Raw genomic sequence first — 26,712 nt, forward strand, 5'->3', positions numbered from 1 at the left:
AATTGTGTTGTCTGAAGAAACCAACTAAACTGAAGGAAAGGACGGCCTAATAAGGCTTACCCATGTGCTTGCTAGCACGATTGCTGTCTTCTTTGACAGCTAAGACTTGCATGAGAAGAAGGTGTGAGAAGAGTCTGTGACCAGCATATTACTGTGCAATGTTGATGTACTGTTGAAGGTTGAGGTTGTCTCAGATGGAGAACTTCGTCGAATGGGATGATATTTGAGAGTGAAGTGCGCAAGCGAAGTTTAATGACGCATTTTGAAAGTGAAGTGAAGTGAAGGAGCAAAAAATTGGAAGGCACCAACCTAGCGTGCTCTGTCACGCATCTTACAAAATACTTTCTGCACCATTCCCGAAGCCATATCAAAGCCGCAAAGATGGCAGCATTTGGGCGAAAAGCCATGCATTCTTCACGTTCCTCTGCCTCGGCCACCTCTCTCTCATCCATGCAGCGCAGTAACTGCACTATCCAGAATCGTGTCTGTCCTGCTCGAAGCGTGGTGTACCGAGTACATGGTGATTGCCTTCAGTGTGGGCGCATCAATGCCTGCGATGAAGCTGTGCAAGACTCCGCTTTGTAGGCTGAGGCTCTCATCTGCAGCATTTCCTTGAGTAGCCACAGCCCGACAGGTACCGCAGAGTACAGAATGAAGACGGCGTTGGGCATTCTCTTTGCATGATCGAAACCTTTCCACCACCCAGGGCCTTTTAGCCACCGAAGTCGGCACAGTCTGACGAGCCATTCCGAGAATATTAGCACACCCCGCAGCATGAGAACTCCGGCATACCAGACTGACAGTAGGATGATGCAGAGCTGCGGTTCTCCGCGTATATCGATTGTTCCGTGTAAGGTTGTCGACTGGTGGAAATTGGTTGACGCAGTCCCGAATGCAACGAGGTGCGCAATCCGGAGAGTGCAGATCATGCAGAACACCACACTGTTGACCATATGACATATCTTGACTTTCAGCATGAGCGGCATCTTCCTCTTGACTGCCTTCTTTCCCTGCAAGCCTTTCTTGAACAGTACGCGGAAGTCCAGCGGACAGGTGTTGTTGCCTTGGTCGAACCATCGATCGATACAGGCACGGCAAAAGATGTGTCCACACGCGAGGATGACTGGATCTTGGCAACCGTCCTTGCAGATAGTGCAGTCATCTTGCACAAGGAGGCGGGCGGCGGAAGGTAGGGCGTTAATGAACGAGTCTCGCGTTGGCAGCGTTGGCGTTGTTTGCCGCGCTGTGGTCGACGTGCGCGATACCAGCTCCCACACCGCAATGGTCTGGAAGAGGAACAAAGAAGCGATCACAGGCAGGTAATTGGCTGCCAGTATTGCTAGGAGCATGTGCGCAGTGGTGGATGTGATGATCTGGTAGAAGTTGTGGAAGCCGCAATGGATAGAGGCCATGTCGCGCCGTGGTGCGCGCCGTGGTGGTTGCGCGGTGAATGCGTGGTGAATGATGTGTTCTGTAAGCGGTGCGACCAGTCGATGATGGATTTGAAGAACCACGAGCAAAGGGCCAGGTTGTGTCTGCGTGTGCTTTGCGCGAGTGGGGTCTGAGTGCGGGATGATAATGAAGTGAAGCGCCATAGTTTCGGTCGGGTCGAGTTTTGCGCTAGCACTGTTTGCTTGCTGCCAGCAGTTTCTTGCAACAAGGTTAGAATGAGAAGTTGATGCAAACTTCCGTCTTATCAGCCTCTGCACGTACAGGTGCGTTGAAAGCTCTTGCGCCGACTTTGTATGGCGTTCAGCGTCTTCCCGCTTGCATCTCTCGGTGTAACATGCTGAAAAGTGGCTTTTCCTCGCTCGCGCTGTGAAGACATATGCTCAGGCGTGCCAAAGAACTCCCGCTTGCACGAAAGACTCCAGTAGCCACATTGCAAGCATGATGAGAAACCAGAGTATGTAGTAGAGAGCGGCTTGTGCCTCATCCACGTGAAGGTGTCTCCACCACCCTGGACCGATAGCTCGCATTTCGCGATGAATCTCGAATGCGAGGACAGTGAGTAGTAAGGAGAGGCACAGCGCAATAGCAAAACAGGAGCCAGGGACGAGCAGACCCAGCAGCGCACCGGTGGCGTTGCGCACTTTGAGTTGCCAACCGGTGTAAATCGCCAGGTTGCGCCAGACCTCCATCTTTGCCATGAATTCGTGGGCCAGGAAGCGAGCGAGGACAAATGTCCACGACCATGCTACAGTTGAAGTGGCGAGCACGGCGCATCTTGCAGCTTTGTAGAAGGTGGAGACGCTTCCTTCCGAGACGCTACGCTTGAACAGCTGGCGGAAGTCAAGCGGGCAAGTGTTCCTCCCCGACTCAAACCAGGACTCGATGCATGCGCGGCAATAGACATGACCGCATGGCAGGATGACCGGCCCTTCGAAGTCGTCCCGGCAGATGGCGCAGATGTCGGGTACGGCGAGTCGAGCGGCGGAAGGTAGAGCGGTGATGATCACATCTCTGGTGGGCAGTGTTTGGTCTTCCGTTGACAGACGAGAGACAAGGTCCCAGATTCCGGCGATCTCGAGGACGAAGAGGAAAGTCAGCTTGGACAGGTAAACAGCTGCCAAAGATCCGTAAAGCACGAGGGCGACAGTGGAGGTGGCGACCTGGCCGAAGATCTGGGTGCTGGTAGAAGGCATGGTGCATATGGGTGGAGCTTGAGAGCACTTGGATTCCGAAAAATCTTCTTTAGCTGAAAGATGGAGTGCCGGTGGAGACAAAAGTAAATTTCCATTCACGTATTGACACAGCAATCCCGTCTGGATCAAGCGTCTCACGCACCGTGCAGTCTCTCTAGTGAGTGACAGCAGCAAGGTGAGACGCACAACAAAGCTTTTGACTTGCGCTTCGCCGCTCACTCGCCCGCCAGTCCCGCTATTGATCAAAAGTAGTAGGAAGCTTGTGAAGCATGCGATACTGGCCAGAGTAGTCGAGAATGACCTCGCGCCTTTCACTGATTCCAGCATCGGGGATGATCTCGCAGCGTCTGTAGATCCCTCAGCCAGCGGTATGGTCGTCATTGGGCACAGATTTTGCCATGCCGGATGCTCTGGGTATGCTCTTGCTTATGGGTCATGGTGCCCGAATGATCGAATCTAACACTGTTGTGATCGTCAAAGCACGCGGTTTCTATCTTACCTTTCCCTGCCCGTCGTACAGACCCTGCCTGCCACCGAGTGAGAGAGACATGTTGCCCGCTTAGCAACACCGAGCGAAACAGGCATGAAAGCCGCCTTAGTCTGATCGGCGCTTGTTCGAGCCAAGGGGGCATGGAAAAAGTTTGCAAAGTACATCGCAGGGGACGTTCAGCGATCTTCTTGGTGGCGGGAGGATTGTAGCAGATGGCGGCGATGCGCCAGAGGTTCAAGACTGGAGTATAGGAAGAAAGAGGAGTGACAGACGACGAGAATGGTCGTCGTCGGCCATGATCAATAGTACGCAATGATGAATTCTGCCGCAGTATGCCCTCGCCACAACGACGACTCACTTGGAAGCCTACATCCATCCACATTCATCGCAATAACCACGAGAGTCGCAGCGTCCACTCTCCGGATTCTTCTCGACCTTGCATACGTTACGCTCATCTACACCAAGGTCGTAGCCATGGACGTTCAACTCTACGTCTACGATCTCACAAAAGGCCTGGCACGGCAGATGTCCCAGCAGTTTCTCGGAATTCAGATCGATGCAGTTTACCATACGGCTGTTGTGATCGACGGGATCGAGTATTTCTACGGAGCCGGCGTTCAAACATGCTATGCAGGCTCAACCCACCACGGTCGCCCGATGGAGATCATCCCAATGGGAAAGACGGAACTTCCGATCGAGACAATTTTGGACTATCTGGAAAGCCTAAAGGAGGTCTACACGGCGGAGAGCTACGATCTGTTTGCTCACAACTGCAACAACTTCTCGAACGATTTTGCTTTATTCCTTGTCGGAAAGGGCATTCCCAGCCACATCGTCAACCTACCGAAGCGCGTCCTCGACACACCATTCGGACAAATGTTGAAGCCTTCGTTAGAGGCGAGCATGCGCTCTGTTACCCAAGCCGAAGTCCCGGTTCAAAACCGTCCACCGCCAGCAATAAATGGCGCGGCTACTTCTGGAATCCCTACATCAAGCCCAGCGATACCTACAACGCAGCATCGCTATGGCAAGGTCGTCAACCTTACCTCTCTCAGCACACTCGACAGCCACATGGCCACGGCATCCGATACTTGCACAACCATCTTCTTCACATCATCGACATGCGCACCATGCAAGCTCGCATACCCCATGTTCGACACTCTCGCCGGAGAACATCCTCAAGCTCTTTTCGTCAAGGTTGATATCAACGAAGCTCGGGATGTGGCCTCCAGATACCAAATTCGAGCAACACCAACATTCATGACCTTTTCAAAAGGAGCCAAACAAGATGAGTGGTCGGGAGCCGATCCAAACCTTTTGAAGTCCAACGTGGAACGACTCATACAGCACACATTCCCTCCACATCGTCATCTTACCCTCAGCCTGCCAACTCTCCAATACGGAAGCATGAAGCCTGCCACATTTGCCAAGGTTCCTCCTCTCGACAAGCTCATGGCAAAGCTGGGTGGTGCTTCAACCAAGAAGACATTCACTGAGCTACGCACATTCATCGACAAGCGCACCGCGAGTCCCAAAGATGCCCCGCTTCCAGATCTACCCAGCATATCAAAGTCTTTCAAGCCGGACCTTCTGGCATTACCTGTCGAGGCACGCTTCGCAGCAGTGGACCTGCTGAGGTGTGCCATGGTCGATTCAAGAGCTAGTGGATACCTCGCCGAGGAGAAAGACGCCAAAATTGTCTCCACGGTGATCGACCATGTCAACAAGCTGGATGGCTGTCCACATAACCTACGACTTGTCACAATCCATCTGGCCTGCAACACGTTTTCCTCGCATCTCTATGTGAAGGAGCTGATGGCGAGCGACGACAATTCTCTATCGCAACTGATCGAGCTCATCACATCATCTCTGCTGGACGTGTCACATCCGACGACCCGTGTGGCAGCTGCTTGGCTGGCCTTCAATCTCGCCACCACAAACTACAGGATTCGCCGCGAGGAAGAACAGGAGGCATTGGCAGAAAGCGAACAAGTCGAACTTGCGGCCTCTCTGCTGGAAGGTCTCGCCGAAGAAGAGAATCCAGATGCTGCAAAGGCATTGCTGCTTTCATTGGGCTACCTCGTGTACTGCTCGCCAGAGAAGGGGGAGCTTGCTGATTTGTGCTCTGTGATGGAGGCCAAGCAGACTGTTGGTCGGGTGAAGTCGAATGAACCGCTAGCGAAGGAGGTAGCGAGTCTGTTCGCATAGAGAGATAGAATGCCTCATCGAGCATACATCGAATCCGAACCACTCTTTTGCACCGCCTCACACAACGCGCTTAGCGCCTCAATTTTGCCGCTGATATGTGGCGTTTATTTTAAAGTTTAGGGGTCTGCAACATTCAACGAAGGGATGAACATTGGGACTTTCTCTCGACGAACCGACTCTCCTGCATTTACACATCAAATCCTTCTCGTCCCTCTCGGTCGCTCCTTCAGACAGGCAATGCTCCAAGCAGCCACCGTTTAATGTCCTCCAAAAATCCCAACGCGCACCAACGGCCCAACATCTGGTCATACGTATCCTTCTCCTCCCAGACCCGCCGACGATCCTCCTCTGCCCTGCCTCGACGCGAAGACCGACACGAAAAAGCCGACCGCCACGTCTCGTACGGGAAACAACCTGACTCCATGCAAGAAAAGGTCAAGGACGCCTTCATGAATCAAGGCACGCGAGCGCGGTACATCAAGACCGGCTGCTTGATATTCTTCGTGCTTGCGGCGCTCTATTACATCTTCCCGAGCGATGCGAGTGTAGGCTCGTTCTCTACCGGCGATGTCGCGAGCGATCCGTCAGTCGGCACGGCGAAGTGCACGAAGAGCTACTCCAAGGACAAGCCGCTCATTCAATACGCGCTTATGATTGATGCTGGCAGCACGGGCAGCAGAATCCATGTCTACCGGTTCAACAACTGCGGACCCACGCCGGAGCTGGAGAATGAGGACTTCAAGATGACGGAGAAGAAGGAGGGAGGCTCAGGATTGAGCAGTTACAAGGGAGATGCGGAGGGTGCTGCGAAGAGCTTGGACGTGCTGATGGAGGTCGCGATGAAGAACGTGCCAGACAAGCTGAAGGGCTGCACACCAGTCGCTGTTAAGGCGACCGCTGGGCTGCGGAAGCTGGGACCAGAGATGAGTGATGCAATCTTGAAGGCTGTCCGGACAAGACTGGAGACGGTATACCCTTTCCCTGTCGTCAGCGAGGCCAATGGCGGCGTTGAAGTCATGGACGGCAAAGATGAGGGCGTCTACGCGTGGATCACGACCAACTACCTTCTGGGCAAGATTGGTGGACCGGACAACACCCCCACCGCTGCAGTCTTCGATCTCGGCGGTGGCAGCACACAAATCGTGTTCCAGCCTACATTCCCGGCACCACACGGCGGCATGCCCGAGCAACTTCAAGAGGGAGACCATAAGTACAAGCTGAGCTTCGGTGGACGCGACTTTACGCTTTACCAGCACTCATATCTGGGCTACGGATTGATGGAGGCGCGAGACCATCTCCATCGCGTGGTCGTGGAGGGCATGTACGAGAACTACGGCCCATCGAAAGACTTTCTGAGCCAGCCGATCCGAAACCCTTGCTTTGGCATTGGCATGAGCAAGAACGTGAAAGTGCCATTGAGCGAGGGACACCCACTTGGCGCATCTGTCACCGTCAACATGACTGGCCCCGCAGTCAGCAGCCCAGCGCAGTGTCGTGCATTGGCCGAGAAGACGCTCCTGAAGGAGGCAGAGTGCAAGCTCGCCCCATGCGCTTTCAACGGTGTCCACCAGCCCAGTCTGGAGAAGACATTCGCAAAGGAGGACGTATACCTCTTCTCGTACTTCTACGATCGCGTCCAGCCTCTTGGCATGCCCGAATCATTCACTTTGCGTGAGCTCAAGGAGCTCACCGCTCGTGTGTGCCAGGGTGGAGATGCTTGGAAGGTGTTCGAGTCCGTTCCAGGAGCGTACGAGGAGCTGCAGGACAGACCGGAGACCTGCTTGGATTTGAACTTCATGTTGGCGTTGCTGCACACGGGGTATGAGATGCCGATTGACCGAGAGGTCAAGATTGCGAAGAAGATCAAGGGTAACGAATTGGGATGGTGTTTGGGTGCGAGTTTGCCTCTGTTGAGCCAGGAATCGGGATGGAAGTGTAAGGTACAGCAGGTCGCATAGATTACGAGCGTGATGATGTTAATTGGATGGCGTTATGAAGAGGCATGTGCATATAGCTTGATCTCCATATGACATCTGGCAGTATCATGCAAAGACCTGTGATTCTCGTATTCGTCTCATGTTCTCGGATAGCAGCCTGAGGCATCAGTGATCGTGTGGGACCCGCGTTAGCGCCATTCTGATCGACCGGGCGGGCGCTCCTGCCCCAAACGTGAACCCTTGACAACACCTCCACCTTCAACTTCCACCTCCTTCCGAAACCACAACTTCCATTCTCCAGTCCATCTACGACCACATTTGCAGAGACAAACATATCACCGACTACATCATACGAATCGACATCTCCATCCTTGCTCTGTACACGAACAGAAAGCACGAGACAGCCACCGACTTACTCCTGGTCTTACCTTCCAACAACACCACAAAACACATCTTCAGCCATGAGTGCAGAGTCGCTAGCATTCAAAGAATGGGCGAGAGCGGAGGGTCTTGTGCTCTCGGGTGACGTGGCGGAATTCGATGGCGCCACGATCGGCTTCGATGCCGAAGATTACCTCAACTCACTACTCAATAATGTCTCAACACGCGAGCCCCTCCTTCCCGCGCTCGGCGGTCTACCTTTCGCGCTCCAACAGCACGTGGATAGCGATCTCAGCAGCCTCGAAGATGCAGGCATCAAAGCGATTTTCATGTTCAATGGACTGGACATTGCATGCCACGACCGCAAAAGCATCATGAGGGAAAGTCAGAAAGCGACCAAGACTTTGAACGAGGCATGGAGCGTCTACGATCAGGGGCGAGGAGATGATGCCGTGGTGGCTTTCGGCCGAGCATGTAAGTCGGATTCTTTGTACTCACTTCACAAGCTTTACTGACGATCACCAGGCACATACCGCACATCACACATCCTGCGGTACCTGTTCCATTACCTCCACAAAAAGGGCGTACACGTTCAAGTCGCTCCATACAATGCCGCAGCACAACTGGTCTACCTGGATCAGGAAGGCTACATCTCTGCTTGCTATGGCTCGGCATCATGCTTAGTGTTCGGCGCGGACAAGGTCGTCACACATTTCGACTGGGATACCAAAAAGGCCTCCTGGATCGAGCTGAGTCAAGTTCTCAGCAAGCTCATGTTTAAGCAACACCAATTCGTTGACCTATGTCTCTTGTCTGGATCCAGCATTTTGGCGACGATGCCTGAAATCGACATCGATGCACCAATCCCAAAGATTGTAGCCGCGCGGACGGTCCTTAACAGAGCCAACCAAGACGGCCATCTTGCCTGCCTGCAGTCCAAGGACGAGGAGTACCTGGCTCTGTTCCGGAAAGCAAAATTTGCAGTCAAGCACATGGTGGTACTGCATGAGAATGGCGAGATCAAACAGCTGGACTTTGAGAACGCGCCAAGCGATACTCACGAATTCATCAACACACGCCTGCCAGAGGAGCTGATGGCATACCACGCGCATGGTCTAATTGGGTCTCGCATCCTAAACTGGCGGACAAGACAGGAAATCCTCGAGACACCTCCTCTCGACGGAGGCACCTCAAAAGCGTACCAAGACCTCGTGCAGGACAAACTACGGCCACTGCGAGCTCGATCGCTCACTGTGCTGACCAACCGTCTGCACCGATACTTCCACAAGCAGGATGTCAATCTCGTCTGCTGGTTCAATGAGAGCAATAAGAAGGCTCTGGGAATTAAGGATCCATCGCAAGACACCATCACGAAGGATGCTGAGAGCTGGCATGTGAGGGACTCTTTGGCCAATCAGTCTGCCGAAGCCAAGTCGATCAAGCTCAACCAATCGCCCATCCAATACGCAATTGCAGTGCTCTCGGACGATGCACTGGCTAAGAAGACAGTCACGCCGCGCAAGGAGGGCGAGCACTCTGTCATCAGCAAGCCGTCCGAGCTTCTGTCCAACACGATGTGGCGCTTCCTGCAAGACCGAGGCTACATTAACTCGAACCACACCCTCTCGGCATGGGGTAAAGCTCTCAAGGCGGCATTCGACCATACCAGCAGTGATAAGTATCTTGGAGCCACAAATCCTCCCAATGAAGCCGAGGAATCCATCTTCGTCGCTTTCGAGCTCCTCCGCCTCGACCTGCTCAACGCCAAGCAATTTCCAATTCCGCCATACTCTGGAGCACCGTTGCGAGGGACTGAGGCTGACAAGGCGCACACTCTCCTTATCAGCCGCATCGCCTGCCTCGGAACCTTCGAGCATGAGCAGATTGGCTACACAGGTCCTCTCTCGCGTAATCTCCTCGCCTTTCAACAGTTGGCCGCCGCCGTGCGGGACAGTCTCCGCGATCTTGCAGAAGTACATGCGTGCAACATGATGCTCAGTGGGAGCGCTGTACGTATAAGAGACACAGCTGATTACACCGACGTCGGCGGAAGACTACCTTTTGGCAAGGAGCCTGACATCGGTCTGGCTCTCGTGGTGAAGAGCCATCTTGACGAGCTTTCGAATACACCGGATCGGCGATCGGACATAAAGCGCTGGTTCAATCACGCTCACAACATCGATGCGGATCTGCAGAAGGCATGGAAGCTGTGGGATGCTGTGAGTACTGTACATGCTGATCGACCGTGACATCTACTAAACCCTCGCAGATCAACGCCGGCATTCAAGCGGCCGACAGCGCCATCGTCAACTCCGAGACAAAGAACCTCTTCCAAAACACCGACGCGTGGCTTCAGAAGAAGCGACAAGAAGCCGAATCCCCAATCCCGGTGCAGAACGGAGAATCCTAGGCGGTTCTTCACGATGGGCAGCTTGCGTATGATCCACTGATCCTGGATGGCACGGTCGAAGGATCCATGATATCCTTTCAGCGCCAGATGGCAGAGATTCTGGCCAGCATCAGATTTGAGTGGACCTTCGAGGACCCCGAGGCATTCTTTTGATCATGCGTGCCTTCCTCCGCGTGAATGCGGGTAATGTCGTCGATACAGCCGGTAAAACAGTCTTCATGTCCATCATTGTTGTCCTGTGATCTTTCGGCGGTCTCGGGTATTCATTGTGGTCCACGTGCTTCAAGAGGAGTTGCATGATGGATGGAGACACCTCGGGCAAAGCTACAACATCTGCCATGTCCAGCCGCTTTGGTATGGGCCAGGCCCAGCAATGGTGAGTACTAGGCTGCAAAGAGCCTTGCGTGGACCGCTGTGGCCTTCACATGCCGCGTGGTAGACTCGATTCGGCCTCTCTGGTTCATGACTTTTATTGCTTCTCCAGATCGGAGTTGTCAGAGTCGTCTGGCCGTAGGGCTAGCCGCGCTCCAACCAGACCTGCCGAAACTGTCTATTGAAGCATAACCTCACGCCACGGAAACATAGGACCAACCCTAGCGAATTTAACCCGTACCCCGGCCAATGCCGGTGTTCTAGCCGCTGGAAAGTTAAAAGCTCCTTCTTCTTTCGATCAGTTTATGCATGCAGGTATACTAGCGTGTTTGATGTAGATATGGGAACCAATCTGTTCTACTTTTGATTCCTCCGATATACAATCGTACCTTGGTATCGGTATTGTTTCGACATGCCGTGTACCACTGAACCTGTTCTCACGATCCGGAATGCTCGTTCCGTGCTGAGACAAAGATTTGCAAACGTCGCAAAGTCCAGACCATCGGAGAATAAATTCCATCGTGGTGAATGTCTCACATATAATGTTCCAGGCTTGCAGAATCTAAAGCTGAGAAAAGGCCAGATCGGCCAAGACCGACCGCCACGACCGCCTCTTTTGAACGGAAGCAGTAATTGTGGCATGGCATATATTGATTAAGCGTAGATCGACCATTTGTCTGGGAGTGGTGGTTGTCTCACTTTCATCCTCTTTTTCCAGGTTCTGGATGTATGGAGGCGTTTTTACAAGGTCAGAAACTTTCTCCTCCAATCGAATTGCACATGCGTGGTCCAGCCGACGGGTTCTGTTGAAGCTCGTTTATTCGAAGCAGCCGATATTGGATACCACCTGGCATCCATCGCTAGGACTTTAGGCGAAGGAATTGGGTATATAGGGTCAGTGGAAACTCCAACGGTGGTACCGATAGTTTTCACTTCACCATCGTCAAGCAACTACATACCAAGCATCACTCCAACATACCAATCACCAATCCAATATACCAATTGCCTCTTCACCATCCGGCACCTCTCCAACATACCTATCACCTCACCAACATACCAATCAACTCTTCAACAATGTTCGCCACAAAACTCAACGTCTTGCTTCTTGCAGGCCTCGCCATGGCAGCTCCAGCCAGCAGAGCAGCACCAACCAACATGTGCACAAATCAAGAAGGCTACTCCAACAGCGGATACCGCGTACAAAACAACCTCTGGGGCAAGGACGCCGCAACCAGCGGATCGCAATGCAGCGCCGTCAACAGCATCTCCTCAGGCGGCGTCGTATGGTCCACAACCTGGGAATGGTACGGCGGCCAAAACAACGTCAAGAGCTACGCCTTCTCCGCCCTCGAAGGCTTCACCAAGAAACCCGTCTCGCAAATCAACTCCATGCCCTCCACGGCAGCCTGGTCCATGAACAACCCCGCCGCCCGCTGCAATGTGGCGTACGATCTCTTCACGGCGGCGGATCCCAACCATGCGACCTATACCGGGGACTACGAGCTCATGGTCTGGCTCGCTCGGTACAATGGTGTCGGTCCCATCGGAAGCAAGAAGTACTCGGTCAACATTGGCGGCATCAACTGGGACCTGTACTACGGCCTCAACGGCCCGATGAAGGTGTACAGCTATGTTGCGCAGAGCACGCAGGCCAACTTCAATGGAGACATCAAGTCGTTCTTCAACCATATGACTTCTGCGGAGGGTTTCCCGGCTTCGAGCCAGAATCTCATCACTTTCCAATTCGGCACTGAGCCTTTCACTGGTTCCAAGACGACCTTTGATGTTTCCAAATGGACCGCAAAGGTCAACTGAGTGGAGTCGACGGCATGGCCATCGCTGCGGGCAGGGTCGGTCATCGGGTAAAGTGCTGGTCGAGCGGACGTGAACGGTCGGATTTGGTGGACCAGATTGCAGATTAGCATAGCGAGTAACGAATAACGAACTTCTCTTGTCATTGTCGTCTTTCCGTTGTGTGCTTGATCCAGACCATGTTCCATGTATTGTAAAGGTTCGCAAGGTGTCAAGGGTGTTCAGCGCAGAGTGGAGAAGATTTGAGAGCGAGTGAGACGGAGCTGATTCCGCCGGCCAAGCGTTTGAACCCTGCCCGCCTCCGCAACTTTTTCAGATCCAAGACGATCGCCCGAGTGAACAACACCATCCGCAGTCTCTGATCATTTTCTCATAAGACAGAGCAGCAAGATGGCGATTCAGAAGAAGGTATAGCCATACGAACTCCTCAGACGTACCCCTCATATACTGACAATCCTCCCCCACAGCACGGCAAAGGTCGTCTCGACAAATACTACTATCTCGCCAAAGAAAAGGGCTACCGTGCCCGAGCCGCCTTCAAGTTGATCCAGCTCAACAAGAAGTACTCCTTCCTCCAGAACGCAAAATGTCTCATCGATCTGTGCGCCGCGCCCGGATCATGGCTGCAAGTGGCGGCGGAGATCATGCCACAGAAGTCGCTCATCGTCGGAGTGGACTTGGCTCCCATAAAACCCATCCCGAAGGCGATTACCTTCCAGGGCGACATCACAACCGATAAGACGAGAGCGATCATTCGGGGACATCTCAAGACTTGGAAGGCCGACTGTGTCATCCACGACGGTGCGCCCAATGTGGGTACCGCTTGGGTGCAGGATGCTTTCTCGCAGAACGAGCTGGTGCTGTGTTCGTTGAAATTGGCGACGGAGTTTTTGGCGCCGAATGGGACGTTTGTGACGAAGGTGTTCAGGAGCAAGGATAGTGCGAAGTTGGAGTGGATTTTCAAGCAGCTTTTCGCGAAGGTTGAGCAGACGAAGCCGCCATCGAGCCGAAATGTCTCCGCCGAGACTTTCTATGTGTGTCGCGGATACAAAGCGCCGAAGCACCTCGATCCTCGATTCTTGGACCCACAGCACGCCTTTTCCGAGATTGAAGAGTCGGCGCCGAATAATGAGGCCAAGGTCTTCAATCCGGAGATCAAGAAGAGGAAGAGAGATGGTTACGAGGAGGGCGACTGGACACAATTCAAGGAATGCTCGGCGAGCGAGTTCATTCAGACGAATGATCCGATCGCAGTGCTGGGAAGCATGAACAAGCTGCATTTCCGACAGGAAGCCAATGGCGACATTGCGCAGGCGGCGCTTGACAAACTGCCGGAGACAACCGATGAGGTGCGAATATGCTGCGAGGATCTCAAGGTGCTGGGTCGCAAGGAGTTCAAGACTCTCCTTCGATGGAGATTGAAAGCTCGGGACATCTTCGGAATGAGAGTGAAGAAGACGAATGCTGAGAAAGAGAAGGCGGAAGCTGAGAAGGCGGCGGAAGATGCGGCAGGAGAAGAGGTGGCTGTCGTTGAGAGCATGGACGACGAGCTGCGTTTGCAAGAGGAGATCGCCGCACTGAAGGATACACAGAACAAGCTGAAGCGCAAGGACCGGAGGAAGGACAACGAGAGGAAGCAAAAGGAGATTGTGCGCATGCAGATGGGTATGACGACTCCTTCTGAGATCGGTATCGAAGCTGGCGGACCCGAAGGCAGCGATGCAGTCTTCCGATTGAAGGATGTCGACAAGGGTTCGGATGTCCGCCAAGCTATCATTCGTGGTCGCATGCACACTGCGGTCGAGCCGGAGAAGCCAAAGGAGGAGAGCAGCGATGAGGAAGAGGACGAAGACGGCGATCTGCTTGAGCGTGAACTGGACAGCATGTACGAGCAGTACCAGGAGAAGAAGGAAGATCGCGATACCAAAGCCAGGGCGAAGCGTGCACGCAAGCTTGCTCGTGGCAATGACATCGAGGAGGAGTTTGAAGGCTTCGATGCTGAGGGCAAGGAAGGGTCTGAGGACAGTGACGATGGCCTTCTTGAAGACGAGGATGACTCGGACAGCGATCACGAAGATGTTGGAGATGGGCTGTTGACGGATCTTCAAGGCAAGGATATGAAAGAGGGCGGTCTCACACGACGTGCTGCGAGCTTCTTCCAGCAGGACATCTTCAAGGGTATTGACGGACTGGATGACGAGGAGGATGATGAGCCTGATGCAGACAAGGGCAGAGACAGCGGTGTTGACGTTGACTCGCCTGAATTGAAGGATGCCGCCGCCGAGGACGAAGAAGACGAGGATGAAGACGAGGAGATGTACGAAGATATCGCCGACGATGCTTCAGACACGTCTTCCATCGAAGCTGTGCCCTCCGCTCCGGAAGTCGAAGAAGAGGACTGGGAAGAGGGCACCACCAAGCCTCTCGCCGACGGCGCTGATCCTACCCGTCCAAACATCGACATCATCACCGCCGAAGCCATGACTCTCGCACATCAACTGGCAACAGGCAAAGTCACCAAGCAACAACTCCTCGACGACAACTTCAACCGCTTCACCCTCCGCGACGTCGACGGTCTGCCCGAATGGTTCCTCGACGACGAGAATAAGCATTCTCGCCCCCAACGACCAGTTTCTGGAGAAGCCGCCGCAGCCATCAAAGAGAAGCTTCGCGCCTTGAACGCCCGACCTATCAAAAAGGTCCGCGAGGCGAAAGCGCGCAAGACCCTCCGCACCGCTCGACGATTGGAAAAGCTGAAGAAGAAGAGCGAAGGCTTAGCGGAAGACGGAGACGCGAGTGAGAGGGACAAGGCGAGCAATATCCAGAAACTGATGGCCAAGGCGAAGAAGGGTACGAAGAAGAAGCAGACTGTTAGTGTGGTGCGTGCGGGAGGACACAATAAGGGTCAAGGCAGACCTAGAGGTGTCAAGGGCAAGTATAAGATGGTGGATTCGAGGTTAAAGAAGGATGTTAGGGGATTGAAGAGGGCGGAGAAGAGGAATAAGAAGAGGTAGATGGGTTATGTAAACGGCATTGGGAATGTGAAGTGCCGCCTTGATATTCTGATCATGTCAGGTTATGCTTCATTGTCCTGGTCTCTGAAATCGTCTCGACTATGCCAGCGACATGGTGTCCTCCTCACACCATCGCCGCCTGATCCGATTGCCTGATCGGGCAATCGGATATCGGCCAGCATAAGCGAGGCATGTATAAGTATCAAGGTGGGGTCGCACAAAACCTTCACTCCTCGACCTCACTCTTCCTTTTCTACCGCATCACAATCGAGTCCCAAGTCTCAACCAAGAAGTCTCCTCGTCCACCATCAGACCCCTCCACCATGGCGCCGCCACCTCCCCAACCCGCCGGACCCATGAACCTCCTCGGCCCTCTCCTCCTCCTCTCCTACTCAGCCTACTACATCCTCCCCACAATCCTGCACCTCCTCCGCACCTCCCAACTCTCCGTCCTCCTCTCACCCTCCACCTTCAAAGACATATGGTTCGCGCGTTTCTGGATTTGGTTCGGGCCGAGGTCGCGCGAGAATGCGGCTCAAAAAGTCATGCCTTTACTCCGCAACAACGCGCGAGGAGTCTGTCTCGACATCGGCCCGGGCTCGGGACAATGGTTGTATCTCTTCGCCCGCGCGGCCAACCCGGATATCACGAAAATCTACGGCGTGGAGCCGAATGTCGACTTGCATGCTGAGTTGAGACGGAATGCGGTGCAAGCGGGACTGGGGGAGGTGTATGAGGTGATTGGATGTGGGGCGGAGGAATTGCAGACAAAGGGAGGGCTGGACCCGGGGAGCGTGGATACGATTGTGACGGTGCAGTGTTTGTGTTCGATTCCGACGCCGGAGAAGATTATCAAGGAGCTGTATCCGTTGTTGAAACCGGGGGGCAAGTGGTTGGTTTATGAGCATGTGAAGACGAAGTACCAGAGTGAGTTTGTGGGGTATTGGCAGAGTGGGTGTTCTTTTCTTGCGATGGATGGATGACTGAGGGCAGAACTGACGATGTGTTGCAGAGATCGTCAATATCATTTGGCCGCATTTCTTCAATGGCTGCAATATTACGCGGCCGACGGACGAGTGGTTACTTCAGGCTGGAGAGTGGGAGTCTGTCGATCTGCGAGCAGGGCCGGGTGAAGGACCGTACGATACAGTGCCGCATGTCATTGGAACATTGACGAAGAAGTTGTGAATTGATTGCTCGCTACTGGGAGCGCTGAATTTGCCAGAATTGTATCCAGATGGTGCAAATCGCCGACTGCAAACCCGAGAGATGGACGATGAGCAAAGGACGAAGAGCTGTCCTCGAACGTGCCTTGCTGCTTCCAGGATGCTCGCTGAAAGGTCCTTCCAAGACGGCGCAAGCTGAGGCAAGAGAGCATGTCGAGGCAAGAGGGCGTATGGTGGCAATAGAGCCATGCAGAAAGTGCATCGTGCTATCCGACCTTGTCAACATCGTCCTTCAAATCCCTCTCACGTTCTACATCTCCTACTAACCAACAACACGATACAAAGCAAACATACAGCAACGCATACCTCTGCACCCTTTTGAGCAGCATCAGCATACTCAGCACACTACTTCATTCGACTGCATCTTGCCTTCACGATCACCAACCTCAGAAACAGATTCAGATACAATACGACACGATACCAATTGACAAGGAAGATGAGAACCTTCGCCTACATCATAGTGCCTCTCGCCTCATACCTCGTCGCCCATTCGAACGCACAAATACTCTCGGCTTTATTCGGCTCCTCACCGTCGACGACAAGCGCGCCGCCCGCAGCACTTCTGCCATCCAACTCAGCCTCAGCTCCGAACGTCCTCTCTATACCCACCCTACCAACAGCGCTCTCTCTCCCGTCAGCACTCTCACTACCAACAGCGCTCACACTCCCAACGCTCCCAACGCTACCATCCCTCCCCTCCCTACCCTCCCTCTCCCTCCCCATCTCTCTCCCCTTCCCCACCCCCACCATCGCGCCAAACGCATTCAAACCCAACGCCTTCCGACCCGCCACCAACCCCCTCCTCAGCGCTCTCGGTCTCCCACAACTCGTCATAACCATCCAATGGCTTCCACCACCTCCCGGCGACAACTCCGTCGAACACAGAATCCTCACGCTCACGCACATCTCTTCCGACAAAGTGCTCATTGCGATCCGTTTCAATATCGGTCGAGGTCTCGCGAGGGTCATTTCGGGACTGGATGATTTGATTCCCGGGTTGAATTTGGGGGATACGTTGGGGAGGAGTGGGCCGGGGGTGGGGAGGAGGCAGGATGTTGGTATGTTTCGACAATCATGAATGCAATATACTCGCGACTGAAGGGATGCTGACTGTTTTGGATGATGCAGCCACGCTCTCGAACCTCCTCTCGACGACTTCCGACTCGGGCTTCATCTTCGGTATGGCAACCGAGATCGTCAATCGCATGATCCAACCAGTGGTCGAAGTCACGGAAGTGGAAGTCGTGAAGATGTACGCCATGCCTGTGAATGGCAGCGGAACAGGTGCTGCGACGTGTGGGAATGGGACGAGCATGGAGTGGGTGCCTATGATGGGAAGCGAAACGATTGGTGCCGGGTCGACGATCCTGACTGGCACTGGCACGAGTGTGCCGATGACTGTACCGGGGACTTGCAATGGGACTGAGATTCCGATGACGGTGGGGACTGGATCGTCGTCGTCGAATGCAGTGGGAACAAGCGCCGGATTGTCGATGTCAACGGGTGTCGGAGCTGCGTCAGCATTGTCGACAGCGTCGATGTCAACGAGTGTCGGACCCGCCTCAGCATTGTCGACAGGTGCTCAGTCAGGGGCGCCGGTTTCGATGCAATCCGGAATGCCGGCGGGTACTGAAGCGACATTGGGTACGATTGGTCAGGGGCCTGCGAATACTGGAGTTGTGACGCCGACTGCTGCGGGCGTTGGTTCAGACTCTGGCTCTGGCTCTACTTCAGGATCAGGATCAGGATCCGCAAATGGTGCTGGCTCGGGCTCTCCAGTCGCGGGCTCAAGCTCAAACGCAGGCTCAGGCTCAGGCTCAGGATCTGGAAGCAATGCAGGCGCGGGCACCTCGGACGCGGGCTCGAATTCTGGCTCAAACTCGGCATCGGGCGTCAACAACGGAAATGGAGTCGGCAATGGCAATGGCAATGGCAATGGCGCGGGCAACAGCAACGGAGCAGGTACACCTCCACCAACTCCTCTACCCACCGCACCTCCAGCCACACCTTCAGCGAACAGCATTCCCCAACACCTCTTCTACGTCATGACGGGACCCGCGACGCGCATCACGAGGACGGTCTATCGAGTCACTCGTTCTGGAGGGGTGGCGACTTCGACGGGAGCGTGAGCGATCGAGGCATCGAGGGGTCTCCAGAGACTTTGCGGGAATGTGATTGTGGGAAAGGACCAGACCAGGTGGATATGACTTTTAGCGGCACATATACGAATCAACGACGCGAGGAGAGACTCTTTGACAGATTCAAAAAGTACAATTTGGCTCTCTCCTATCGATTCAGCCGTGCCTCCCTTCCTCCTTCCTTCCGACCGTCCTGAAAGTTTCCAGCTCAACCGATACACACACCCACGCACACGTTCTCTCCTGATCCTACAGACAAGGAGAAAGCAAAAACAAAGACAAAGACCCAGATTTTGTTTCCCACGCTATGCTCCGTGACACCCGTCTCGTCTCCACTCTTTCCAAACTGGTCGATCCGCTGATCTGCCGACGGATGTGGACGTTTGGATGGGATGAGAGAGACACTCCGAAAGAAATACAGTAAAGCAGGAATGAAGAAATGCCCAGTCGCACATGGTATATAACGCGGAAAAAGAGGAACGCAGAGTAGAGGGAGGACCGAGAGGGAGGAGTGGTCTCCGATCGTGGTGATAGCCGCTGGTGATCCGGTGATGAGAGATAATCTCCACGGACCAGCCGGGTTCGAGATGGGAGTTTTGAACGGTATAGTTCGAATAGTGATTAAGTTGTGAGATGACGGAAGTAGCGTCGAGTGTTTGTGGTGCTGAGGTCCATCCGGATATTGCTCTCGTCGAGAGAGGCGGGAGGATGGACCACAGCTGCTGCTGCTGCTGCTGATAACGAGAGACGCTGTTCCTTGTTGCTGTTTGTGATTACGTCCAGTAAAGCCGTGTGCCGTGTGAACGCCGAAAGAGAGAAGACAAGAGGAGATGGTGGTGGTACAATGGCGCGCTCGTGTGGGAGGGTTGCCGGTCAAGTGTGTTGTTGCAGTCAGTAGGCTGCGACTTCGGTGGCGTGGGGAGCGATGACTGCTGGCACGGAAGTCGAATTGTTGGCTTGCTCGGTCAACAATGCGTCCTCGTAGCCGATGAGTGCTTGTGCGTGAAGTTTGAAGGATTCGCCCATGAGTTTGGTGATGCTGGGATGACATGTTAGTGAATGTAAGGATGAGATGGAGCACGATCAGACTCACCCCCAAACGACGACCTCATCAATCATACTACCCCAAAGTCTTGCCACCGTCGAGCTGAGCTTCTGGCCAAAGCCGTCGACAGTATCGTCGTCGAACAGACTTCGCAGTTTCTGATACATGACTTTCTCATCCTCAGTCGCCGGCTCGTCGTCGTGTTCAACACGCCAGAGCCATAAGCTGAGGATGACAATCAGGTCAAGACCACACAAGGGATGCTCGATACTCCAGTTGGTAGCCGATGTTCTGGCGACCCAACGGATGCCCTGCAACGCCGCAACTTCAATGCAGTCGAAGCAGTTTTGAATGACGTTCAGCATTTCAGCACTTCGCTTGACCTTGTCACGCGCGTGGGTCATCGCTGCAGCCACCTCGTAGGAGTCGTGGTAGCGAAGGGCTTCCTGTATACTCTTGAGGTCGACCAACAGTCTTGCGCGAGTATTTCGGTACATCGCCATGGCGTTGAAGATGAGCGGGTGGCCTTTGTGAGGTGCGCTTAGTTGCACGACAACAGTCTCGGGCTCGCAGATGTCAAGGGATTGTTCCCAGGTATCGAGCGCCAGTCGAAGCTTGTACTCCGTAACGACATCTTGCAGAGCCTCGGGACTGCGCTTGTGGTACCAGACCTCGAGGAATAGTGCGTTGACCATGACGCGAGTCGCGAATGCACTATACCGAGCGGACTCGCCCTGGAAGAGCGCATCATGTGCTTCTCGGAAGGTGATGATAGTCGATGCAGTGAGGTTGTCGCTCCAGCTGTCACTGTCTGCAGCTTCCAGATTCCAGAGGGTTTCGGAGGACGGCAGTTCTAGAGTGTCAAACTCGTTGAAGCTTATCGCCGGAGTGTGGTTGTACGTCAGCGTCAGAAGACCGAAGAATATGTAGACGGCATAGTATGTCCGCCTGCAGCCTTCGTCCTCGATCCACTCTTCGTGCGTTGGTTGGCGTCCTTCTCTCGCCTCTGTCCGCAGCTTAAGCTCGTACCTGTTACCGGCGACCATGTTGGCGAGGAGTGATTTGATCGAGCACGCCCATTCTAGACCCTTTGGATCACCACTCCAGCTGGCGAAGCTCATGTTGAGTAATGAACTCTGCATCATCCAGAGAGGACACTTGCGCGAGCTGAAGTTGTCCTTCTTCTGGAGGAATTGCGTGACGAGGACCTTGGATCCGATATGAAGCATGTATGCCTGGTCTTGCTCGAAAGTGTACAATGCGCCGATAGACAGCACAGCCAGTAGAAGCGGCGCTGACACTATTGCCGGCTTGAATGATGATGGATGGATAAATGGCAAGTGGTGATGGAAGAAGTTGAAGTATGTCGACAGGTAGCGGTTTAGTACCGAGACCTGCGGCAGACGGAATGTATCCAAGAGCGCACCTTCTCGGTCGCATCGTCGGATGTTTTCCATGATGCGTGTGACTTGATCATCGGTCTCGACTTGCGGAGCCTTGGCCATGGTGCATTGTTGTGCTGGCCCGGGAGATCTTCGATAGTCGACGGGTGAGACTGGGCCCATCATGGAAGGGAAGGGCGACAATGCACCGGGAGTGGAGAGACCCGCACCCATGATGGATGATGTTGTGAAATTTGGAAGACCATCTTGCTGACTTTGTGTGCGTTCCATCAATGGCGGCAGCGTGTTAGAAGCGCCGGACAGAGAGCCGGTGGTGGGAAACTGCAGCAAGTCGTTGTGCGCATCGCCGCTGGATGTGATCGACGACGCCTTTGCTTGGGATATGTTCTGAGGCAGCATTTGGTCCCACCCGTGCATTTGCGGCAGTGTCATCGATCCGGGATATGATGGCATCGTCGGCTCCATCATTTGAGGAACGTGTGGAGCAATGAGAGGCTCGTTGTGGATGGATTCTTGGTCCTGGCCTGACATGGCAGCCTTTTGCTGGAAGTTGTGCATGAGCATAGCGGCCTGCTCGACATCGAACGGATTCCCGGCATCGGTGAACTGATCGAGACCGGCATCATCGTCGAGGTCAGGCAGTTTATCGACATCGACATCGACATCAACATCGGCGTTCTGCGCGGTTTTGCTGGTGTTGCCGGTGTTGCGACGCTTGGCTTCACTCTGAAGTGGTACGCCGCCATCTTTCGCATGGACGGTGCGGTCGTGGCGGAGGAGTAAATCGCGACGAACGAACGTGCTACGACATTTCAAACATTTGAACGGTCGTTCCTTGGTATCTGCATGATGAAAGACGATGGTCAGCTATGATATTCCTCGCAATAATTGTGCCCCGCCAGCCCACTTTGCCCATCAAGAGCTTCACACGTCCTCCCCGCGAACGCGCGACGCTTGAATGGAGGGGAACCCTGAGAGTGCAGACTATACTTACGAGAACGTTCATGGCGCGAACGATGTTCTGAGCGCGAGAATGCGCGATTACAGAACTGACACTTGTAGCGCTTCTCCTTCTCTTTCGCCTCTCCGGTCGAGGCTTTGCGGTTCGTGGTCGTCGGAGACGTGGAGTCGACGGTGGGCGAAACGTCGGTCATGGTGGACAGGTCGCTGGTGCTGGATGGGCTCGAGGATGGCGGTGTTGAAATGCGCCCGATGCAGCCAGCGGTACGGCAGTGTTAATGCGTGGAGGTATGTTGTCGATGGGTTTGCGATGGGCTCATTACGAGTAAGAGCATGGACGGCAGAGGTTTGCGCGGGCGCCAAGGCAGGACGGACGACGAGGATGAATGGATGGATGGAATATTCACCGTCTCGCGCGGTGAAGGAAGCGGGGGCGAGGTGGTCGATGATATTCCGATGGTGGTGTTGATGAGGGGGAGGGAGAGCGGGCAGAGACAGTCGAGTCGGACAGTGGGATGAATCTTGACAGGAGGAGGGGACGGAAGTCGAGAAGCCTCGCCCGTTTCTCAAGGCCGTGCCCCCCGCGATTCGACGTGGATTTCCTAAAAATGGTTCCAGCCGCTAACCGATTCGCTTACCCGTACTTGCATTTGTGATAGATTACACGTCCATTTGATGGGATGGGAGGGAGGGACATGGTCTTGAACTGATTGATTGATGGATGCTGTAGTTGCTGTTGACCTCGTACGCCTGTTCCTGTTTCTCATGACAAGAGCTTCTTCCTCCAGCGTGGGATAGATCAACCATACCGTTCACGCATGCTACTCGCTGCGGCATGGATAGCAAGGTTCGGGCAGAGCGTCCCGCAAACGCCTTCTACGACAAACTCTTCGGGACTTGGTCCAGATCTGACATGCGGGAAACAAGGCCTTTTTCCTCGATGCGCTGGCACGAGTGAACGGACTCGCCTTCGAGGCTCCTCTGTGGATACGACTTCCTCGCTGTACGACCATGTTGTCGCAAACGCTGGACCGCTTGCCTCCACACCTATCAAGACGAGACTTCACCGCATCGCCACAGGAGTCGACGCCGGCAGTGAAATTGAAACTTGCATGGTCATATGAAGCGGGGCAAGGGGGGCTGAAAAAGGGCGGTTTGACTTTTGCCCTCGTCACGCTTTCCCAGCCACATGAGCCCCTCCAGTTGCCCATCTTGGCCACGGCCTCGTGTTTCTGTCAAGTAACACGAGGCTTTCCATCAGGCCAAGCAGACATACTGGCAGTCACTGACTAGGTTGATGACCTTGTCATTGATCCTGCGACTGTTCTCCATCCTCAACCTCCTCCATCACCAACAACTGCTCCCATCATCAACCAACATCCCTCTCTGATCGACAAACACTTGGACCCAAGCCCCTGGGAACGGCGCAGGAAACCACCAACTAGCCGTCGGCCCCACTTGGCGACGGGCCTACGCCGCCACGGTCCTGGTCGATTCTCAAAAGGCTCCGGGGAACGACTTGTATCAGATCCGGGCGCAGAGCCTTCTTGGAAATGTCCACCGCATTTTACACATTTTTCCATCGGCAAACGACGGTCACTTTGTACTTCTCGACGATGGAGTGTTTGCCGCCGTGGGCCCATACGCCGCCATGACATCGCAGTACCATCCGTCATGGCGCATCGTCGAAGAAAGGAAGGTTCGCTGATCCGATCAAGACTGATCAAACTAGAACTAAATCTCGGGGCCCGACGGTCCGATCTTAATCCCGTCTGTTCATCACCACGAACACCATCGTCACGACGGGGCACCTCGTCCTGGCGGTGGAGCTGTGGAGGACTCGGGGAAAATATGTGGGATGTTTGCGCTGAGTCGTGAGTCGAGCGATATCAAACCAAGGCGCACACTGTGCCTTGGCTCTGTCCCGTTGAACACCTTTCACAGGTTCATTCGCATGGAGCATGAAACGTTCAGAACTTCAGATCGTTCGCTTTCTTGCCCCTCCTTTCCAACCCGTGCATCCCACGTTGAAACAACGAGGGGCAGCGTGTTGAGCGTGTTAGCTCGGAGAGTTTCTCACTATTCATGTCACACATACAGCGTGTACTTCTGCGATTCTCCGATTTCGCATCTCGTAGCGTGGGACCAGGACTCGACTTACCTTCCTCCATGGCTCTGCTCAAACTGCACCGCATGCGTCGAACTTTGGTGGCTTAGATGGCACAGTGCGTGTCAGAGGGAACGGAAACTGTCAACCAGCGCTGACTTCGTTTCGCGGAGACATATACCTCCTTGGGTTACCTCTCCGTTCTCTCGCGCAGACTGCCCACTGCAAGCCACCAAAGTTCAACACATGCAATGCAGTTCGAGCGAGATCACAGATCTACCCTCAGCCCATGAATACTTCCCATCTATACAGACCATACGATCCATCGAACCTCTCCTCTCCAACCATATACCTCTCACCACTCCCTCATCAACATCCACTCTTCAAATTCTTCGTATCGCTCAACCCCCCGTCTCGACCAACAACTCCCATATTGACAATCCTTCGACTTCGCAATTCTGCTCGTAAGAGGCTCGGTCTGTGTATTGGATACAGCAGTCTGTGTCGTCTGGTTTACCCTGTTGTTCAACATGTATAAGCATTAGCAGACGATTTGTCCTGGTTGGCTGTGTTGTAGTAGAAGAAGGAGATGGACTCACGATTCGGACTGCAGCATCGAGACAAGCCTGCGCTGCTCTGGACGATTCGATGGCGCAGTAGTGCCGCTTTCACGCCATTGGGTCTTGTTTGATTTGGACGACGGCGGCGAGGAGGTGGGTTGGAGCGACGGGGAGGAGGAGGAGGTGCTCAGAGAGCTGCATCGTGCGGGATGGGTTGAGTGATGTAATGTGCGTGAGGTAGAGTTGGTTAAAATGGTCGCGGGACGGAGTTAAACGCAAAGGTAGGTGCGGATGTGGAAGTTGGAGAGGCAAGACGAGAGCGATGGACAGACACCAGTGAGCTTGTTGGATTGGATCCTTACTGGATTGTCGTGGATCGGAACTTATACAGTTGTCGTGGATCTTCCTTCTAACCTAGTGTCGTGGATTGGATGTTCTCGAGTATGATCCAAATCCAACTATATCCTCTACTAGGTTGGCTTTCTTGGTTTTTTTTCCAACGAAATAGGCAATATCCCGGCAGTATCGTCGAGGATGTCTCCCTCTCGGTGAGTCGTCAGTACCGTGGATATCCACTGGATCCCTGCTGGATAGCTAGATCCTGCCAGACTCGAGACTGTCGAGGATTGGATCATACCCCAACTCCAATCCACGACAATCCAGCAAGCTCATGACAGACACCACTCTGTTTATTGTGTGCACTGCATCAACGGCCGTCCGTCCTAGCAGCGCCGACGCTCTCGGATTTCCGGTGGGCTGGGGTTGCTTGAGTATCGCCCTCGATACGACCTGCAGTACAAAGCTCCGAATGTGCGCTGCCGGAGTCGAGTGGGGATGGTGGTTCGGCGTAGATGGCCTGGAGAGTTCATCATCAGCATATACTTCACCACCTTCAGCTTTCCAACTAACGGCCCATCAGATCGAGCCGAGATCAGCCGTAGTCCAAGGCCTGGTTCTTGGCCTAGAATCGAGACCTTCGGCACGAGATCAACAGCAGCACGACGGCAGACTGCACCACTTTCCACTGCTTTCCGGCAAAGACCAATGTTCCGTCCCATGTTGGCAGATTCCGTCGCTTACACAAGTGACCGTACCGGAACGGAGCCCAAAAGCATCAGCTTCTCGCAATCTTTCCCTATGCATCGCTTCTTTCACTTGCAACGACCGCCTCCTGGACTCGCGAGCTTCTTTTCACGCACACCTCGGAATGCCGCAATACCCGCCCCAGGGGCGATCGCGAGGCTCTTGCCATGTGCTTTGCTTCGGCATCAAGCCTGCGATTCTAGGATCATCGTGGAAATTCTTCAATCGACGTGTGTCGCGGGATACACCCCGCGATGGATGGAGAAGCGAAAGATCATATGTCCGCACTTATTCTTGCTCTGGAGATGGAGACTGACGCCTCCATGGTCCCTGTATTTATCCAATCCAACGTAGACGCGGGTCTAGAACATGTGGTCGTTGTCGTCGGTGCCGCAGTGTTCCACGAAGGTGCTTGCGAATGCCGGTGCCTTGCACGTGTTCTTGGTACGCGAGTCGCAAGACTCTGTGCACGGTATCCTTGGGCCGCAAACGAGGGGCAGGTTTCCAGGTCGACTGGGATTGCACTTTGCAAGTCGACTGGGTTTGCAGTACCATCAATGACCAATAGACTTTCCGACTGCAAAGTAATCGACCTTTAATCAGATAAACTGTCAATTTCCTTGCTCGACCTCGACGATGATCCATGTTGAGCCCCGCGACTCACCCTGGAGGGCCCGCATGCCTCGTTACCCATTGCCTCATAATAACAATGCACCAGCCGAGCATCAACCTACGGCATGTCGATGAACTCGGCAATTACAAGTTTTCGAGCTCAGCGTTACTGGGGACTTCCTTGCTCCGTTTGCACACCCCGCAGCGCCCAACGCGGCTGATGAGACGTCGCCATGCGGCATCGTTGCAGCGAGCCGGCGAGAGACGTGCATGTTGCCAATGTCATGCCGGTCTGTGTGCGCGAAGCCA

At 54.1% G+C, this 26,712-nt stretch overlaps 7 protein-coding genes across 7 annotated transcripts; 5 read left to right on the forward strand and 2 right to left on the reverse strand.

Moving 5' to 3' along the window:
- Positions 1–530: 530 nt before the first annotated feature.
- Positions 531–1,595, reverse strand: MYCGRDRAFT_96081 (uncharacterized protein; the record flags this gene model as incomplete). The annotated part of the gene is made up of 1 exon (XM_003849156.1): positions 531–1,595. One exon carries the CDS (start codon positions 1,593–1,595, stop codon positions 531–533), a length of 1,065 nt encoding a protein of 354 aa, XP_003849204.1.
- A 2,014-nt stretch (positions 1,596–3,609) lies between these two features.
- MYCGRDRAFT_49256 (uncharacterized protein) lies at positions 3,610–5,343 on the forward strand (the record flags this gene model as incomplete). Its single annotated transcript, XM_003848735.1, has 1 exon — positions 3,610–5,343. One exon carries the CDS (start codon positions 3,610–3,612, stop codon positions 5,341–5,343), a length of 1,734 nt encoding a protein of 577 aa, XP_003848783.1.
- Positions 5,344–5,792: 449 nt separating this feature from the next.
- On the forward strand, positions 5,793–7,301 carry MYCGRDRAFT_76083 (uncharacterized protein; the record flags this gene model as incomplete). The annotated part of the gene is made up of 1 exon (XM_003848736.1): positions 5,793–7,301. One exon carries the CDS (start codon positions 5,793–5,795, stop codon positions 7,299–7,301), a length of 1,509 nt encoding a protein of 502 aa, XP_003848784.1.
- Positions 7,302–11,391: 4,090 nt separating this feature from the next.
- MgEND1 (putative endo-beta-1,4-glucanase) lies at positions 11,392–12,420 on the forward strand (the record flags this gene model as incomplete). The annotated part of the gene is made up of 1 exon (XM_003848737.1): positions 11,392–12,420. The coding sequence occupies one exon, from the start codon at positions 11,518–11,520 to the stop codon at positions 12,256–12,258; it is 741 nt and encodes a 246-aa protein (XP_003848785.1).
- A 225-nt stretch (positions 12,421–12,645) lies between these two features.
- Positions 12,646–15,269, forward strand: MYCGRDRAFT_87701 (uncharacterized protein; the record flags this gene model as incomplete). The annotated part of the gene is made up of 3 exons (XM_003848738.1): positions 12,646–12,663; positions 12,723–14,504; positions 14,652–15,269. The coding sequence occupies 3 exons, from the start codon at positions 12,646–12,648 to the stop codon at positions 15,267–15,269; spliced, it is 2,418 nt and encodes an 805-aa protein (XP_003848786.1).
- A 263-nt stretch (positions 15,270–15,532) lies between these two features.
- MYCGRDRAFT_62913 (uncharacterized protein) lies at positions 15,533–16,448 on the forward strand (the record flags this gene model as incomplete). Its single annotated transcript, XM_003848739.1, has 2 exons — positions 15,533–16,220; positions 16,282–16,448. Coding segments are annotated over 2 exons (795 nt in total), but the record flags the coding sequence as incomplete, so codon positions are not given.
- Positions 16,449–19,524: 3,076 nt separating this feature from the next.
- MYCGRDRAFT_48508 (uncharacterized protein) lies at positions 19,525–22,235 on the reverse strand (the record flags this gene model as incomplete). The annotated part of the gene is made up of 3 exons (XM_003849155.1): positions 19,525–19,672; positions 19,727–21,923; positions 22,076–22,235. 3 exons carry the CDS (start codon positions 22,233–22,235, stop codon positions 19,525–19,527), a joined length of 2,505 nt encoding a protein of 834 aa, XP_003849203.1.
- Between the last annotated feature and the right edge of the window lie 4,477 nt (positions 22,236–26,712).

Source organism: Zymoseptoria tritici, chromosome 10, assembly GCF_000219625.1.
Source record: "Zymoseptoria tritici IPO323 chromosome 10, whole genome shotgun sequence".
Classification (NCBI taxonomy): domain Eukaryota; kingdom Fungi; phylum Ascomycota; class Dothideomycetes; order Mycosphaerellales; family Mycosphaerellaceae; genus Zymoseptoria; species Zymoseptoria tritici.